Raw genomic sequence first — 20,099 nt, forward strand, 5'->3', positions numbered from 1 at the left:
ACCCTGAAGTGCAGGATTCATTAAACAGCAATCCAGACATGGCATATGCAAACTTGTGACTGTACAGTTCACCAACCCACACCCTTGCCCTCTTGTGTTAATGAAATGTTGTGTGTCTGTCTGTCTGTCAAGGAAGTTTTTTTCTTTTCAATAAAACAATTCTTGGCTTTGAAAACAGTCTTTATTATAGCAGATAGTGAAAGATACCTTAGCCCAGTAAAGAAAGAGGCACTGCAAATGATATTATTATTATGGATAATAGAATAACAGTGTAAGCAGTGCAATTCACTCCCATGCAAGGCAGCAAACATTACTGTTGGCTTTCAGCCTCAAATTCTTCCCTCAAGGCATCCCTAATCCTTGAAGCCCTGTGCTGGGCCTCTCTATTAGCCCTGCTCTCTGGCTGTGCATATTCAGCCTCCAGGACTTGAACCTCGGTGGTCCATGCCTCACTGAATGTTTCACCCTTCCCTTCACAAATATTATGGAGGGTACAGCAAGCGCTTATAACCGCTGGGATGCTGCTTTCCCCCAAGTCTAGCTTCCCATACAAACATCTCCAGCGAGCCTTTAAACGCCCAAAAGCACACTCCACAGTCATTCTGCACCGGCTCAGCCTGTAGTTGAACCGGTCCTTGCTCCTGTCAAGCTTCCCTGTATAGGGTTTCATGAGCCAAGGCAGTAACGGGTATGCGGGGTCTCCAAGGATCACAGTGGGCATTTCGACATCCCCTACTGTGATCTTCCTGTCTGGGAAAAAAGTCCCTGCCTGCATCTTCCTGAACAGGCCACTGTTCCGAAAGATGCGTGCATCATGCACCTTTCCAGGCCAGCCTGTGTAAATGTCAATGAAACGCCCGCGGTGATCCACAAGCGCCTGGAGAACCATAGAGAAATACCCCTTACGATTAACGTACTCTGATGCCAGGTGGGGGGGGGCCAGAATAGGAATATGCGTCCCATCTATCGCCCCTCCACAGTTAGGGAAACCCATTTGTGCAAAGCCATCCACAATGTCCTACACGCTCCCCGGAGTCACGGTCTTTCTTAGCAGGATGCGATTAATTGCCTTGCAAACCTGCATCAAAACGATTCCCACGGTCGACTTTCCCACACCAAACTGGTTCCCGACCGACCGGTAGCTGTCTGGATTTGCCATCTTCCAGATTGCAATAGCCACCCGCTTTTCCACCGTCAGGGCAGCTCTCAATCTTGTGTCCTTGCGCTGCAGAGTGGGGGCGAGCTCAGCACACAGTCCCATGAAAGTGGCTTTTCTCATACGAAAGTTCTGCAGCCACTGCTCGTCATCCCAGACTTCCATGACGATGTGATCCCACCACTCAGTGCTTGTTTCCCGAGCCCAAAAGCGGCGTTCAACGGTGCTGAGCATTTCCGTGAATGCCGCAAGCACTGTAGTGTCACACGCGGCAGACAAATCCATATTGATATCATCGTCGGACTCCTCACTGTCACTTTGGAGCTGAAGGAATAGCTCGACTGCCAAACGTGTTGTGCTGGTGACACTCATCAGCAGAGTCCTCAGCAGATCGGGCTCCATTTGCCACAGAAATCGCGATTCACAGAGAGTAACAGAAAGACACTCACAATGGCGCCAAACGCTGCCGGAATGAATGCTGGGATGTGAAGCGATGCACCACGGGGCGCTGGCAAACAGGAAGCGGAATGACCCGCACACTTCCTTCCCCTTCCCACAATACTCAGCGCCAAAACGGCGCCAAAACGGGACGAGGTGTTCTGTGGGATAGCTGCCCACAATGCACCTCTCAATACAGCGCTGGAAAGTGCTGCAAGTGTGGCCACACTGCAGCGCTGGTAGCTGTCAGTGTGGCCACACTCCAGCGCTGGCCCTTACACAGCTGCATGAGCAGCGCTGTAACTCCCAGCGCTGCAACTTGTAAGTGTAGCCAAGCCCCTAGATAGGTCCCAGCTACATGGGAGGGGTGAGTCACAGGCTGGTTAAGCACAGTGATGCATTTTGGTTTCCTTTCTATGAAATAGTTTATTCAGGTGCTGTCTGTAACAGTGACTGCCACAGAACGTTGGACAAATCTCATCAGCTCTGTACTTTGTGATGCGTTGGGGGTGCGGGGGAGTTCTGGTGCGGAGCAGGTTAGAGAGGGAAGAAATTGCTTTTCAATTTAAAACCATCTAACCGATTCCTTCAAAAGGCATCAAGCTTATTTTATTTACGATGAAATTTTAGGTATGGAGAAACGTTCTCGCTTTAGATCGTTTTCATGCAGTTTATGTGCTTTAATGGACTGTTGGTGAAAGCGGTGCCAGTTTTGACAGATTGTTGATTAAGCAATTTAGGGGCCTCCCATGCTTTTAATGAAGCCTGGCACAGTCCTTGAAGTCTAAATTTTCACACATGCAGCTCTGGGCAAAAAAAGACAGGCCCAGGGCACATCAGGAATAATGGAGTGTATCAGCCCACAAAGGAGTGTGAGGTAAGAACTTCAATGAGCAGGCCAGCAAAGGGTCAGTGCCTGAAGCAACATGGTATGTTGACAGGCAAAAAGGAGCAGCCTTGGGGGAGCGATGGCTCAGGGTCTCAATCTGTAAGCACCGTGTGACCCACGTGTCCAAAAGGGTTTATGGCTGCCCTTGTGTTAAAGCAAGATTGAAAGAATGATTGTTGCTTGGCAGCTGCCAAAAGAAGTGTATAAAAACAAACAAAACTACCTTCTCTTGCTGCAGTGCTTTTTGTGGGAATTAGTGGTCTTTGCCCTTATTTTTAATAGATCTTTAACTCCTTTTCTTCTTTCTCCACTGTTAATTAGCATCAAGGGTTACCTTTTCTGAGGAGGAGGAAGTATTTGAGCCTCACAGTTGTTAGTGTGGAACACAGCATCACAGAGATGGCAACTCACAAGCTTGCCCTCTGTGTATATCTCAATGGGTTTGATATCTTCCCTATTGAGCAATTATTTAAAATAAACTGTTACAACTGCTTAGAAAAATCTTCACCTAGCATGAAGATGGAAAAATGCTTTTACAGTCCCAATGCTTCATTAGCTGCTGCTGTAGTTTGAGCTGCCACAGATTTCACGCCCAAGAGAAGATAGTGTAGGTGGCTTTAGGTAAGAGTGAAGCTTTATTTCTGGTTCTGTTCAGGCTCCTAACGCTTTACAAGCGTCTTGCACAGCAGCTACATATAAGGGCAGGGGGGTAAATAGAGTGTTGTACATTTAAGTGGCCAAATGAACTCCTCTTCCTGAAAATATATCCAGAAAGCCTATTCCTCAAAATAGATTACATGGAACTCTGTGGTGAAGGCAGGGCAATTTTCGAGCGTTGGAAAGAGCTGGAACAAACAAACAATTAGCACTAAAAAAACAAAACAAAAACCTATCGTTTCCGAAAGGTTGGCTGTATAAACTAGCCTCGCTCTGAACACAGATAAATCAGGCTTCCCCTGACACGTTGTGAAAGTTATACCAGTAATGACACATATTTTTCTCCTATGTATTGGGTATAAACATGGTTTCTGTCTAATTCTTATTCATCTATTTTAAATCCAGATAGGAGATTGTTGTGGCAGGTACAAATAGTTTTATTCTGTAACAATCACGGTGCTAATTCAGGACCATGTGGAATTTCAATATTTATCTTAGCCAAGCTTGCTGCTGCCAATGTATCAAATGCATAGCTGCCCAGGAACTCTGGTCATTTTTCAGGTCCACCGTCTTCTTAGGGGGAGAAGAGTTGTTCATCCCAGGGTAATTATTCACAGCAATCAACCTACAGGATGTGTGTGTATTCAACCTTCTGGTAAAATTAACATGCAATAAAGTTCTTTGCTTTGCAGTGACGTCTATTCTCTGCTAATATGTTGCACTCTCCTGTTGCCTAGCATCAGCCTCAGAGGCCTTTAGAAAGGTGTTGGTAATGTTAATGGCTCATATTTGTGAGCAGGAAGTAGGTTTATTCTACTGTTCACACAACAGATTTGTTAGGGTGGTGTGTGAGGAGATGGCAACAGAACTGGAAACTGATTGCGGTCTCAATAGAAGTATGTGGTACGGAGTGAACCAAAAAAAAAACCCCAAACCAAACTTCACTTGGGAGTGTGAACTTTGTAGCTCATGTCAGAGTACCCTGAAACAGAAGGCTTGAGTGACTGAGATTTGGCCAGGTTTTCCTAGCAGTCACATAAATGCCACCCATGAGGAGGGTGAGAATGGACTTCATTAGGCATTAGAAGTTATTGCATAGTAAGTGGATATGGTGCCTGGATCAATGTTACACATCCATATTTCAGAAAGTTGATGCTAGCTGCATGGAAGAAGGGTCAGTGGGGCTGGATTATGCTGGTCCTGATCTCTACAAAAGTCAAAGCATTATCCTCCTTTAAATCTCTCCTTAAAACCCTCCGCGGCCCTGAAGCCTACAAAAAACTTGACAGCAGTTAGACTGTTGGTGTGCTGAGACCAGCACGTTATTATGCTGCCCAGTATTGTCTCATTGTACTCCCCCATTGGTCGGTCTGTCTGCCCATCTGTTGTCTCTTGCCTAGAACGTAAGCTCTCTGGTGCAAGGACTGTCTTTTTGTTCTGAGTTTGTACAGCACCTAGCACAATAGGGCCATGACTAGGGCTCCTAGGCGCTATGATAATACAAATAGTAAATAATAATAGTATAGGAGTGCTGTGGTTCTCGCAACAGCAAATTATAGTTTACTCCTGGACTTAACAGGCTGATTGAACATCTGTATGAATGCCCAGGTGTCTTGTGAGGAATCACAGTACTAAAGGGAAAATGGTCTGCTTAAATGAAACTTGGCTATCAATCAATTTCTAGACACTGATGCGGTTTTCTTGGTACTGTGGAGCACACAAGATTCATTGAGAGAAAAAGAAGCTTTAATTCATTGTGATGTGTGAGCAGTGACCAATAGGAAGAACCAAAGAATCTCCTGAAGGAATTGTAACTTCCAATGTTCCAGGGCAGAATGGTCTTTCCAAACCATTTCTCTGGAGGGCGACCATAGACATGTGGAAGAGGATAGGTGAATACCCAGTTTGTTCTACTTAATGCAGTTAATAGTGTTTTGTATCTGCTAAACTAGCCCTTTCCTCTCATGTTAATTGACATTGTCTTTTCTCTTCGCTTTGATGAACTGCCATCTGAAAGGTGGTGCTTTCACTGGTCAACCAGAAATGTGTATTGACATTAGTAGCTGTTATTGATGCAATAAGGATTCTAGGTCATCGGCAGCGCTCTCATGAACAGACGTGATCCGTGGAGTGCCATAAATCCAAGCCATGTCTGCCATAAAAGATACGGGTTTCCACATTGCTTTAGGAATTGCTATATGTATGTGGCTGGCCTCGTAAAAGTTATCTGATGTGGTCAAAGGGGATTCTCCCTGTGTTCCTCTTGAAACCTTCCATTTGTGGTTTATAAGATCCAGCTAATCTCAGTACTTGGCTGAATATTTCTAAGTCTTAAAATTGCCCACTACAATATTTGAGTTTTGAATTTCTCAAGTGGTTCTTAACTCTGAAATCTCTAACTAGGAATACCTCTTTCCAGCTCTGAAATGTTTGAATTTTGCCAAAAAAAAGAAAGACAGTATAGTCATAAATATGAGCAAAATTTCCTTCAAGATCGACACTTATGTATACATCCTCCCCCACTCACCCTCATATATACAGTCTTTTAAAAATACACTTCTCATCTGAGTTACGACTTGGATAAGCTAAACCTGTATTTTCCATTGCTTTATAGTCTAAAGATTAATTATGCATTTTATCACTTGGTTCTTAGATCAAAAGGAATGAAACGCCAGACTCAGGGGTGATTTTTTTTCCCCATGTAGTTGCAGTGTTCCCAGAGCTCTAGTCATTTGCATAAGGAAATCCCTCGTCCTACTGGTCAAACAGTGATCGGAACTTCTTTCCAAAACTGAAGGCAACACTTTACGTATGTCAAGTTAGGGGTTCTCAGATTCTTTATTAATGTGGACTACATCTTAACAGAAAGATTGCCCTGGGGATTTTTCCTCTCCCATTCATGATCACATGAACTACCTCCTCTTCCTTTGACTGTATTATTTATTATTTGTACTACTGTAGCACTGACGAGTCCTAGTCATTGACCAAGACCCCGTTGTGCTAGGTGCTGTACAAACAGTGAACAAAAGACACTGCGTGCCCTAAAGAGCTTACAGTCTCTGGCAAGAACAGCAATTGCTTACATGGAAAAGTAATTTTAGGAAAATATTAAAATATACTTTTAACTTTTCACTGTGACTTAGCAACTGGAAACAAGGAGGAGGGTTAGTACCATTGGCCTAATCCAAAACTCAGTGAAGTCAGAGGGAATCTTTGCATTTACTTGAGTGGGCTGTTGATCAGGCCTATTGGACCAGCTAGCTCTCTGCAGATTACCAGCAAATGCTCCAGGGAGTACTTTCCCTGTTGTCTCTTTTTAAAAGGCAGTCTGAAGCAAACTCTTGTTTTCTGAATGATTTCAGGATCTCAGATAGAGGGCAATACAGGATCTTTCCTTTCCTGCTAGTTTCTTCTGCATCCATTCAAAATCATGGATTTGTTTGTGTTCTGAAGGCAGGGGTGATGGATGATACTTTATTTGTTTTAGCAAAGCTGCCACAGTAAATACAAATTGACAGAAGCTTTTTTTTGGTTCCGGACATCTGAGTTCTTTATTACATGGATGAAAGGCACAGACCTGGTTTTTATCACCCTACTGCTAATTATGTCACCTTATTAATACTGGGCTGTAGTCATCATGCTATCTCCAGAGCAAATCTTAAAACTCTTAGCAGGGCCGTGAGGAAACCAATTTATGCTTTTAGTAGTTAGCTGATAAAGTGAATGTAGCTTTGTTGCTCTGTGTATATAGACTTTTAAAAGATGTTTAAATATAACTATTCTGGGAAGCAGATCTTGGCTCAGCTTGAAAGTTGGTAGGAGGTGGATTCTAAAACCCGAAAGGTTAGTACTACTTGCCCTGTATCTGTCCTGACACATCAGTCCTACAACATTTGTCTCTGTGATGGGGGCACACCTACCCTTAGTGTGCCCCCTTGCATCAGCGCACAGTGTTACCATTATCCTCTGCTCCGGCGCCTCCTGCTGGCCATCTGCCTCTTGCTGGCTCTTCTGTGGCTCAGCCCTCTGGCTGTGTCACAAAGTCCAGACCCCTTCTGGGGTAATGAAGTGTCCAGCTGTAAGTCCAACCAAAAGAACTCCAAATAATAGCTGCTTCTGCCCCTCTGGGGACAAACTAATAGCTTCTCCCCAAGCAGCATTCTCCACACTGCCTCCCTTCACCCAGGATGCTAGCAGCTTACCTCTGGGGTCTCCCTACTCTCATTTGCAAGCCTTATCTCAATACCACCTCCCGCTGCTGGAGCCTAACCTGCTCCCTGTGCGTTTTCCCCAGTCTGCTGTAAGCTCTAGTTTACAACTCCCCCAGTTATCACTGTGCCCTAACTCAGGGCTTCCCCCATACAGGAGCCTGCACTGCTTCCCATGGGTTCCCCCAGCCTGTAGTCCCAGGGTGCCCCCGGTGAGAGAACTCTCCTCCTTCCTCTCATGTGGAATCTCTCCCTCAATGCTCTTCACCTTCCTGCTCACTTCTCAGGAGCCAGTTTCAAAACTGTAGGACTCTCTGGTCTGGAGGCCTCTGTCAGCTCTCTTCCCTGTGCCTAATCACAGGAGCTACCCATTGTCTCCCTTCCCCAAGGACCCTGCCAGCTCTTTTTGGGGCTCTTACTGCCAACTGCAAATACTGGTTCAGGGCTTGCCCCCACTGAGGCCTACTGTACATCTGGTGGGTTCCTCCCAGCCTGCAACAACTGCAGACCATCTCCAGAGAGCTTTCCCTTGCTCTTTCTTCCAGCTACCCAACTTCCTCCTTTGTACTGTTCTAGCAGCTGCTTTCTAGCTCAGCTGCTCCATTACTGTGAGCTAATGGGTGCCACCTGGAACACCTGATTTCTCTTAGGTGTAGCCCACAGGGTCATCACAGGGCCAGTTAGGCCTTGATCCTTCCTGAAAGGTCACTGGCCCCATGATAGCCTTGAATGGAAAACATATTGAACAGATCTGTACTTCTGCCACTGTTTATCATGATGATTGACTTGATCGTGACCTGAGCTACTCCAGGGAGAAGAATATTCAGAGGAAGGATGGGTGTCTCAAGTGACCAGATGTACTTGCTCCCCTCATGAACTATGTTTGTTTATTTTTAAATGTAAAGTATAGCTACTCATAGCCCCTTCTTTCGTAATGAGCAGAACCCTGCAAAGTTCGCAGATAGCTGTGAACACACTTCAACCCTTCAGCACATCAAGGAGTAAAGAGATGAAGAGTCAATAAGCATCTTGTGTTTATGATTGTCAGATAATTTTTAAATTATTTTACTGCACAAAATAGCAGAGGGGTTTGAAATCTAAAGAACGTTATGTCACAGTAAGAATTGCTTGCTTGTATTTGCTGAGGATACACAGAAGATCCTTAATGCAGTGGTAGCTTTTGAATGACAGGAGAGAAGAATTCTACTTGTACAGCACCTTTCAGCTGAGGATTTCAAAGCATTTACAAACATGTAAGCCACATGAAACCCCTGTTCAGTAGATGGTGTTATCCAGGTACAGGGAGGTTACCCAGTTTGCCCAAACGTAAGAGACAATATCTACAGGAACTCATTGCCCCCTAGGGCAGTTTTCTATCGCTGTACCATTCACAAGGCTAGCATTCACTTCCTTCTGTAAAGCCTGTCTGGTTGCATAGTCTGTCCTTCTCTCTCTGTTGATCTGCAAACCAGGGAGACCCAGGTTCCAGGGTAGGCTGTGGGCTACAGAGGAATGCACAGATCAATTTCAAACACATTTTCTAATCTGTGATTCATAGCCCCCCCAACAGTGATGGTTTGCTTGGAGCTCCCATAATATCACCTGGTGCCCAACAGAGAAAAGCAAGAAAGAGGGGACATGAATTTCACACTTTAAGGATATTAATAAAATAATTTCAACAATTTAGATTGTTTTGTAATATATATATTTGTGCTGTTTCCTCTCTGAGGTCACTTTTAAATGCCCTAATGTTTCTAAGGCGCTTGTATGCTATAAGTATAGTAGTAAAGAATGAGACCAGTGACATGTGTTGTGAAAGCTATATGTGCACCCTTGGTCTCAGAAAACATCCTGACTGTGCCTTTAAATTATTTATACAGTGCCATACGGTAGGTGTGCATGGCATTTTACAAATAGATGAAAAGACAGATCATTGCTTTAAGGAGCGGATTGCATAGTCTTTTGTATTATTTAATGTTTATGGCAACGCCCAGGGGCCGCATTCGGGCTCAAGTATCATTGTTGTACACCATTATAGACATGGCCCCTCCTCGAAGGAATGTATAGTCTAAGAAAGCCCTTAGTAATAAAAAAGGTAATTTCATCATAACGCTATCATGCTGGCAGAATGTGGCTGGCAAAGATGAGGTTTTCTCATGAAATAATGGAATTAACTGAACAAAGCAGACCACCTTAAACTGCACTGCTCTCCCTTTAAAATTGAAACACACAAAGGAGACATCTGTCCTTTAAAATTATTGCAAAGTGGTATTGCATTCAGATCAGCTAATCTCCTGTTAAGTAGCTTTGCTAACCTAGATTAATTCACTTACGTGGCAACTCTGCTTCTAAAACTAAAGCAACACAATCAGAGTTGTGAGCTATATTCTGCCAGACTTAGCATCCACCTACCTCACCCCCTGGAAAAGATTCAGGAAATTGGTAGGAGGCAAACTCACATGGTTCATATAAAATTACTTCATAGTACATCTTGATTAAGGTATATTTAGCCTCTGATGTTACCCTGAAGTTTTCTGAGAAGGGCTTGGATTAAGCAGAATGCCAATAGTAAGGCAGGGGTCACAGACCTGGGTAAAACCAAAGGACCAAACTAACACAACATATTTTTCAGCCTTTAGGGATGGACACACATCACCATGCTCTAGTCTACTGAGCCTGACACATAGGTCAACCTGGATATAGAATTAGGCTGACGTGGCGGTTTCAGATCAGACGAGGGAACTGCTTCATTAATCAGGTCGATGGCTGTGGTGCCGTGCCTCTTTCCGACCCGGTTGGGAGAAGGAAACATGGAGAGGAAGGCGTAGGACGATACACATCTGCCTGGCTAAGTACGGTGTGTAAACAGAATGAAGATTGGGAGTCCAGACACCCTGCATCCGCAATTACAATCAATAGCAAAGTCCATCAGCATTGTTGCATTTCAAGTCAGAAGCTCAGCAATGTCCTGATCCTCCTGCATCCCCCTTTCTCCCCCCCCCCCCCCCAAAAAGACATTTGGACCTAATTACAGGATGGAACGTTACAAGCTAGAACAGAGGGCTAGAAATAAGACTAAATCTTGAGATTGCTTGTGGGTAGAATTAGGAGTGGGTCAGACTTTCGCTCATGTTCAATTGAATACTGATCATTGAAGTATCTGCAGAGAGAGCTTCCTTCTTTTGCCCTTACTAGTTTCTAATTTGCTCCTAGAGATGAAACTCCTGGTATACAATGGGCAGGGCCCATTGGTGTGGAATGTCCTTCACTCTTTCCCTCTCTGTGTGAAAATGATAACGGTGGTTTCTAGGGATTCTCTGTCTCCCTTCCTGTTCTGGGGTGTGTTTTTGAAACCCATGTCAAGCAACGTTTTACTAATAAGTAATAAGCAGAACAAAGTATTAGGAGTCGTCATGGGTCTTTCGTTCCTAACTCTGAATAGACTGTAATGTAGTAAGGCTTAATGTAGCACACGTCCCTAAGGGATAGACAGACTAAGCTCTATAAACGAGCAGTACTAGAGGGCTGATAATTGTCTTCAAATAGCTGAATAGTTAAAACGTCTATGTATTATAAGTCTCGTGGTTTCTCTCAAACAGGAAGCATCCTTGGCAGGGAGGCCCAATCCTGCTCCTCTTAAGGACAATGGCAACACTCCCATTGACATCAGTGGGAGCAAGGGCAGTCCCATTGCCTAGCTGGATGGTAGAGATCATTCTTTCGGTTTCCATGCTCCCCAACCCTTCTCTGGCATTTAACTTCTTAATCTGAGCCGATTTGGGAAAAAAACCTGTGCTGGGGAGGACAAAAGTGGGGGGGAGAGATTTTTCCTTCCGTAGAAATGGGTGGAAAAATAGGTGAGGGAGGGGGAGAAACTTAAATTGATATTAGTCATCTGCAGTAATTTACACTGCCAGATGGTAACTGTTTGACGTTAAATTGTCGATTGATCTGGTACAAGATTATATAATCAATACTTTTTTAAAGAGCCATGTGAAAGATGAACAGAAATGTGCTTTTATTTTCAGAGTGGGCAGGAGAGGGTACATCTCTGCTGATATCTGTCTTTGAAAGGGATAAGAGACATTTCAAAATCCCTGGTGCAGCTCAGAAGAGAGATTGGGGGGGGGGGGGTCAAGAAAACCAGAGGAGATTGATGTGTCTCCTTGACACTGATGAGCTCCAGTGCAGAAGCAGATTGGAGGAGTTTCTATGAAGCAAATTTTGTAGCCCCAGCTAGGTAATAATGGCAAAGACCCATGTGTCCAAGGCAACCAGGGGCCATTATAGGCAAAAGGCAGCTACAGAGATACTTCTGAATGACTAATGCCTGTGGGTTTTTTTGCAGCAGAAGTTTGAAAGTCGTATAATTATTTCATATTTATATTATAGTAGCAACTAGAGGCCCCAGTCAGGAGCTGGGGTGCATTTGTGCTAGATGCTGTTCCAACACATACAAAAACAGGCTTTCCCCTCACAGTTTACAATCTTCCAGATGTTACATGCGTGTGATTTAGCCAGTCCCTGTTGTCCCTGTACTCTGTGCTTGCAGCAGTTGATTCTGCCAGGCCCAGCTTCCATCGAATGATTGAGTCAGGTTGGTGGCATGTAAAGGAGAGGGTTGGGTAATTTGGTGAGGTAGATTGAGGGGGAGCAAGGGCGGCTATAACAAAAGGTATCCTTATGCATAAAGGTACGCAGAGTGTGCTTAAACACCTAGTGGGAAGCAGCAGCAGAGACCAGATACAGGCACAAACACATGGAGTCTCTCTGGATAGGCAGATGGTGTTTCCAAACGTGTGAGGCATGGGTAGCAGGTGAAGCTTCCCCTGGTGGAGGCTAACTCCCTGTCCTGCCTCTTCTGCCTGTGGTCCTACCCACGCTCCACCATGCACTCCCCCGGTCAACCCCCTTCCCACTCGCCCCTCTCCCCCCGCACCTCCTTGAGGGAAGGGGATATGTAGAATTAACCAGGTGGGCATAGACAAGCCCCTCTTGTTCTTCAGAGTTTCAGCTTTCATTGGAAAAGGGAAAAAAGGAGGTCCCTCGCTGTTGTGCTCAGAAAGCAAACCCTCAAACCGCGAAGAACATGCAACAAATGCAAAGGCACCTGCCTGGGGTGACAGACAGCCTGAAACAAAAGCTGTGAGGCGTGAACTGCCCCAGTAATTTCAGTGGGTGCTGAGTTGGATGTCCATGAGGATACTTTCACTGTCAACATTGCTAACAATTGCCTTTCTCAGAATGTGTAAAACAGGAGAGGAAGTGTTTGTTTCCCAAAGTGTGGGGGGGTGCAAAGGCATAGCTGCTGGAGAGAGGAAGGGGCATAGGAGATGTTTACATTAAGATGAGTAGGTCTTTAATAGCATATGGCAAAGTGGAGGGTGGGGAAGCACCATTGTTTTCATTTTCCTGAAAGGGCTCGGTTGTCAAATGTTTGTGGAACACTGGGTAATGGGAAGGGAGTGGAAGGAGAGATGCTGAGAAGAGGGGGATTTGAATGGGATTGCTCTGACACACATACCAGAGGTGCCCAGATGCTTTGTGTTTGTTTGTTTATCTCTGCTGCCGCCTTTCCTCCCTCTTATTTTTGTTGTCTCCTGTGGTCTTTCCTCCTCCTCACCCTTTATTGTCTCTTCCCCACCTTCTATTCTTTTCCTTTCCATTTTCCCTCCACCCTTCCCGCTGATGTTCCCCAGATGTGTTCCTTATTACTGAACAGCTTCACCCGCATAGCTCCACCTCCAGGACAGGAAGTGCTGTATCTGGATTGCACATCTTTGCTTCCTCAGCTGCAGGTAGAACCAAAGAACCCTTCTTTGCCCTGCTGCTAACTGTAGTAGGACTAGCAAAACGACTGGGACAGGAAATGAGAATAATGTGCCCTAGGTGGTCTGCTTTGAATCAGCCTAAGTGACAATCAAGAAGCTACCTCCCTTTTCCCTTCAATATTGCCCCTGTCACGTGGTAGTGGGGAGGGATCTCTCTCAAAATGGCTGACTTAGTTTTTGGTGCAGCAAAAAAATGAATGGAGGTTTCTTTGGGGAAATACTGCATGACTCTGCTGGCCTAAAAACTTCTAAGCAAATGCCAGAGAAACCTAACAAATCTTCTGAGAGAGAGAACACTGAAGGGGAAGGGGGAGAACCTTATTCCAGAACCTTCTTAATATCTGCCCCAGGCTCTGTGCTAACTTTTCCAGTCCCTGTAGATGACGTCTAGAGTGGCGATAGCTGAAAGGGTTGGATCCTCACAGAGTGGTTTAGGGAATGGTAGGGTAACTCTGGTAGATCTAGAGAAAGGCTTTGCGGAGCTAAAGCCCACATGGCAGGTCCTCACAGTCTGCCTGTGGGCCACACAGTTAAGCTGATGACACGCATGCAGACTTCAAGCATTGTGATTTCAGTTCTGATTTACATTGTATGTTTGCGTTAAGCTTAATATTTGAGTGATTCGTGTAAAATGCAGATAATAGATGTGTCTGGTTTAATGCCTTTTTTCCTGGTGTTCTGAAAAAGTGCTGTTTGCCTTATTTATAAAACAAACTCATTGCCTTACATGTTTGAGATTCAGTTTAGTCCAGTGAGAAAGAAAAACTGTGTGATGTTGAGGGGGAAGGGGGTGGAAAGCCATTAATTTTCCTTACTGTCCACTAGATGTCAGCAGAGAACATGCAATATCTGCCTCCTGCTTCTAGCATCCATTTCAGTATTAGAAATATTATATAATGTTGTGATTCTGAAACTATATCAAGATCATGATGGGTGGGGGGGTTTCCAAATGCAGGTGGTGGGTGAAGAGTTGGGTGTCCGACTGCTGTCAATCTGTTTACTTCATCTATCATAGAGCACAGTGGCAAAGCTTCTTGAATAGGCGAGATTACCTGATTTTCTTCTCCCTAACCCCTCAACACTTCCTCTAAAGTGACATCATGTCTCTGAGGCTGGGGAAACTAATATCAAAAGGTGTATATCCACATAGTTAGGCGAAAAATAGCAGATCTCAGTTGTTCAAGGAACTTTGTACACAAAGCATATAGTACGTTCGGTAGAAATGGTTTTTGTTGATTTCTGGTGGCAGTGGTGTTTCACCTTCTCCTTCAGGCACGTTTTGGAATATATTGTAAATTTCAAATGACCGAGTTTTCGACCTAAGACCTTGTAGACGTGATGTATTCTTTGCTTATGACAATGGTCAGCATGATAATGCTTAGTCCTTTGACCTGCAATGGTGACTCAATGGAACGTGTCCAGATACTAAAAAATAATTGTCAGCGTTGGTCCCTGTGGAACCAGTAGAAGTCATTTGACTTGCCCAGCCATTCTGATCTGACAACAAGGAAAGTCAGCCAGTTCAAAATTGCCATGCACTGGTCCTGGGTGTTTTTTCTGATAGGCTCTGACTGTATTTCTCCTCTTGTTTTCCAGATCACAGGCGTTATTCTTCTTGCTGTTGGAGTCTGGGGGAAGCTCACTCTAGGCACATATATCTCTCTTATCGCCGAAAACTCTACGAATGCCCCCTATGTGCTTATTGGGACTGGTACCACAATTATTGTCTTTGGCCTGTTTGGCTGTTTTGCCACTTGTCGTGGCAGCCCATGGATGCTCAAACTGGTAAGTAAATCAAAAGAACTGTCATGTGGCGTATGTGAAAATTGCTTAATCAATGTACTTTTATTAAGCTTAAACAGATGTTAACTGTAACAGAGGCAAACAGAAAGGTTGTAATGACCTTAATGTTCACTAAGTGTCTCCCATGCTTAAAAAATTCCCTTCACTGAAACCAGTCAATGAATCACACTGACTGCTCTGCAGTGTACAGGACTCTGTGATGGCAATAGTGCTACCAGTGAACCAGATGTATCATTACAGACTTATTAACATCAAAAATGGCACAGCTCTGTAGCTAATTTGAAACAGATTTTTCCCGGGGTGCCTTTTAATAATACAACATGGAATGTAGGGAGTACCTTGATGGTAGCATTTAGTCTAATGCACACTAACTTTTCATTTCTGTCATCCTGTAGTCACCTCTATAAAAATAGGTAGACACCAGAAAACTCCCAGCAGTATGTCTGTCCACATTTCAAAAGCAGCACAGGGATTTCCTCACTCTGATAAGCTTTCCAATGCATCTCAAATTGTAAGGAAACTGTAGGTGGAGGGAAAAAATGCACAGGGGAGTTAAACATTAAGCTTATATAAGAGCGTTCAGGGACAAAATATGATATGTGGTAATTTGAGGGGGGAATAGCAATGGTCAGGTTAATATGTGGTGAAAATGAATTGGGGCAGGGGGAATAACAGGACGGTGTCTTCTACTACAGTATTTTTCCCTAAAGGTACGTCCTCTGACTGTCAGAGCTAACTGTGGCATTCGCCGTTCTGAACATGAAGCTTTATTTTGAACACCTGTATAAAAGTTTTTTTAAACCATCTTTCTCCCCTCAAAAGAAAACAGGCAAATATTTGAGTTCTGAATTATTTGTAGGACCTAGCAAAGTCCTCGCTGCTTTGCCCTCCATTAAAAATAGTTCTCCCTTCTTCCTCCTCCCACCCCAAGCATTGAACAACTTTTCAAATTTTTCTGCATGACAGTTGGGATGAGATTTTCAGAAGATTAAAATGCAATTTCCTGTTAGAACAGCCAGTTTAGCATTGCTTGTCTTCTCAGTTATTTATTCATGTGTAGAAAAAAATCAGACCTAAACTGAAACCTCTCTTCTGCTCCCTCACTTTGGTAAAGTTTGGTTCTAAATCCAGACTTCAGCCCTGATTCACTTTGTACATATGATTATTGCCAATGAAGTCAATGGGACTACTCATGCACTTATGTACCTTACTGAATCAGGCCATAGGCCCCAGTCCTGCAGTGAAATGTATGCAAGTGAACCCTGGTACCCTTGCAGAGTCCTGTTGACTTCACTGGCGTTCCACACAAATACAAAGAGTCTGCCTGCATTCATCTCATTGCAAGATCAGGGCCTTAACAACATGGGAACCACCTCACTGCAGTGTGAATGTATGTTTCAATACATATATGCGACTGTCAAGAAATGTCATTTTATGCACATCAAACAACCTAATAATGGGGAGAGTGTCCTGCAGTTATTAGTAGTTACACCACATGCCAGGTGTCCTATATTTCTCCCTCTAAATACATTCTTCTTTTCCTGTCTTTAGAGGAAATCTGGAGGCAGAAGCTTAAACTCGGAATTATTTGCATAAAGAACTAAAAGGTTCAGATACAACTCTGCCCCACACTCTGACTTGCATTTTGTCTTGTTTCTTTGCTTTCAGTATGCCATGTTCTTGTCCCTGGTGTTTCTGGCGGAGCTAGTGGCCGGCATTTCAGGATTTGTATTTCGCCATGAGGTGAGTGGAAATGAATTTAGGTTATAAATGGCAGTGTCTCCCTAAGCAGGATTTGCTGAAACCTCTCAGAACATGTACAATATATTGGTTGTTGACTTCAGCGATTCCATATGCATCATGAGTGATGTAGCTATTTTTCAGCAGTAATGCGTGCAGCCCTCTAAAAACTGATATGATTCCAAATGAAGGGATTTAGCCAAAGCTTTGAGTCTTAGCTGTCTGATATTTACTCTGGAGCTATCTTTCTTTATATGTCCATCATGTAAGATCTTCTTTACCCTGTTACATATGCTGAGGACTGCAAAATAGGTTAAATACTTTGCTTAGACACAGCTACTTTAGTCAGGGAGGCATTTGGTTGTGTAGTACAGAGAGGATTTCTGAGACCGCAAAGTCAAACCAAACTAGTTTCCTTGATGTTGTGTAAATCGTATTTTTTTTTCAGTGTGCCACTGTCCTGAGAATAGAGTGAGGTTAGAAATGGCTAGAGATAGGAAACTGGTTAGAAAGATGCCTTGTGAGAACAATACAGTCTGAATTTGTAGTAGCATTGTTACTTTGTCCATTTTACCTGGAATCCTTTGATTTAAGCCCAGGATTTTATGCGTCTTTTAAACTGAACCAAGACAATAACTTCGTAGTATCTCTTCCTCACCTCTTACTCCTAGGGGAATTCTGAGCCAAAAAAACTAAAAATTCTGCACCAAAAAAAAATAATATTCTGTGCACAATATTTTAAAATTCTGCATATTTTATTGTCAAAATAATACACTATAATCACATCGGTTTCATTAATTTGGTAATTTATTTCAAAATACCTGTCAGCAAGTATGTCCGTAACAATGCAGACAACAAAAAAGATCCAGGAAATTTTTTTTGACAAATAGATTCCTTACTAAGCATATTAATACAGAACTTTGAGTAATAGTTAATTTAAATTACAGTACACAAACATATTTCCCGCACCCCTCAGAAGCAGTGCAAAGGCTTGGGGGAGTCAGGGATAATGATGGAGCTGAGGGAGAGGGAAATAATTGCTGGGAAGGAGCCTGGGAGTGAACCTGGAGGGTTGTTGGGTCTGGCACCACCCCACCCTCTCCCCCCCACACTCCTGGGATCCTGGCTGCCAGCCCCACACCCTCAGGTCTGCGTGGGGTGGCAGCAGAACCCCAGGCATGGAACTGGCAGCAAGCAGAGTCCCTGGCATGGGGCCAGCAGCAGAGACCCAGGTGCGGGGCCAGCAGCCAGGATCCCGGGCGCACAGGGCAGCTGCGGAGCCTAATGTTTAAAAGTTTAATTGGTACAATTTTAATAGTTTAAACATTTACTTTTTTTAAACATTATTTGAATCCCTAGACTCAATGTTATCACCCCACTAGCTCCTGTGCCCTGGCACCAGCCTGTCCCCCGCCCCGCACTAGCCCTTCTGAACCCCAATATATGTGACCCTCCCCCCCTCCATATCCCGTGCCTCCTCACCTGGCCCCGTGGGCAGGGTGCTGTGAGGAAAGCAGCCTGTGTTCCCTTTCTGCTCCAGCCCATGAGCCAGCCCCCCCCCTCTCTTCTGGTGCCACATCAGCACCTGGTGGGTGAAAGGTATAATTACAAATTCCCTTCAACACCCTGTCAGAATCAGTTATTCTGTGTGAGGGGAAAATCTGTGGGGGACATAAATTCTGCACTCGCGCAGTGGCGCAGAATTCCCTCAGGAGTAACTTCTGTCCCTCTGTCTCTTTTCCCTTTGCCATATATAGTCCTCTAGTACCCTGTTCTGCTGAGAGTGTGTTCTTTTTGTCTGTGATATTTCCCTCTATATGTTTCTTGTGTCTACCTTCACCAGTTGTAGATGGTTCCCAATGTGATTTTGAAATACCTGTTCTTTTTTTGCTGGGAATTACCATTCTACCTGTGGATGGGCAATCTTTTGTCAAGATCACAATAATGCAACCTCCTTAATCTGCCACCAGGCTCTGCTTGCCTCCCAGTTCACGTGTCCTCTGTGACATTCCTGAGCTTCTCTAGCCTGGGGAGCAGTAGTTCCTTATCCAGAGGGCTCCAGTGTCGCAATGAATTAGTGCTGCTGCCTAGCAATGGGATTGGCATGGCCTTTTAATGCCCCTACTTCTGCACAAAGCTCACCTCCCTCATGTTGCAAGCGGCACACTAAAGGCAAATTGAAGGGGGAATTCTTCTTATCTCTAGCTATTTTTATCTAATAGAGAACTGGCAGGTTATACTCAGCGGTGAAAGTAACTTACAGGATTTACCGGTACTGCCGGAGTCGCGGGGGCGTGGCCTCATCCGGAAATGGCAGGGCCTCAACCGGAAGAGGCAGGGCTTCTCAAGATTTAAAGGCCCTGGGGCACCGGCTGTGGCTGGGAGCCCCAGGGCCTTTAAATCAATCCGGGGCTCCCAGCTGCAGAAATGGCTGGGAGCCCCCAGGGCTCACTGGCAAATTAAAGGGCCCGGGGCTATGGTCGCCACGGAGCTCCGGGCCCTTTAAATCCCCACTGCAGCTCCAGCTGGGATTTAAAGGGCTCAGGGCTCCTGCAGCTGCAGGGAGCTCCAAGCTCTTTAAATCCCAGCCCCAGCCTGGCCGCCAAAGTTGCAGGCGGGATTTAAAGGGCTCTGGGCTCTCCGCAGCAGCGGGGAGCTCCAAGCCCTTTAAATCCCGGCCCCAGCCCGGCCGCCAGAGCTGTGGGCGGGATTTAAAGGGCTCGGAGCTCCCCGCTGTGGAAGCCAGTGCGGTCCAGCATGGTGTACTGGCTCTTGCTGGTATGCCGTAACAGACTGTACCGGCTTGCTTTCACCTCTGGTTATACTTCACCTTCCCGCCTGTTCATTGGCACAAATCACTCCTTTAGGCTTTCATACCATGGGCCCTTACTCGTCAAAGTATCCCCTTGCAAACCTAAACATGTAATGAATTTGGGGAAATAAACCAGAAAATTGAAAGCTAGTTACTACCTTCCATTTTTGCTTTTGCTTTTCACATCACACTTCCAGCTGTTTGACACGTTCCTCTGTTTAGCAGATGAACTCATTTTCATAGTGTGATCTTGTCATGGCTGCATAGCTGGCTGCACCTCTGTCCTCTCACTGGGTCTATGAATGCATCCCTACAGGTGTCAGGCCCTGTGCCTTTACCTATCCCAGATGGAATTCTGCAATTCTCCCTCTCTTTGACCTCTCCCTGGGCTACAGTACCTCTGCATCAACCATGCTTACTAAGCAGATCCAACTATGTTCAACACCTGCAGTTCTTCCCTCTAGGGAGTTGGTGACCAGTGGTGTACAGTGATCAGATAGCCTTCTTAAAGCAAAGTATTACTTATTTTAGCAGCAGGAACAAGGCTTTTGGAGGAAAAGGGTTT

The 20,099-nt window shown here is 44.7% G+C and overlaps 1 protein-coding gene across 3 annotated transcripts in view; it reads left to right on the top strand.

Annotated features, from left to right (window-relative positions):
• The window catches only part of TSPAN7 (tetraspanin 7), a 182,008-nt gene that overhangs the window by 131,251 nt on the left and 30,658 nt on the right, over positions 1-20,099 (top strand). For all 3 annotated transcript variants that reach the window (XM_039510729.1, XM_039510737.1, XM_039510743.1), the window contains 2 exons: positions 14,776-14,964; positions 16,651-16,725. In XM_039510729.1, the coding sequence (XP_039366663.1) occupies positions 14,776-14,964; positions 16,651-16,725 (264 nt within the window). The remainder of the gene's footprint in view (positions 1-14,775; positions 14,965-16,650; positions 16,726-20,099) is intronic.

Source organism: Mauremys reevesii, linkage group 1, assembly GCF_016161935.1.
Source record: "Mauremys reevesii isolate NIE-2019 linkage group 1, ASM1616193v1, whole genome shotgun sequence".
NCBI classification, from domain to species: Eukaryota; Metazoa; Chordata; order Testudines; family Geoemydidae; genus Mauremys; species Mauremys reevesii.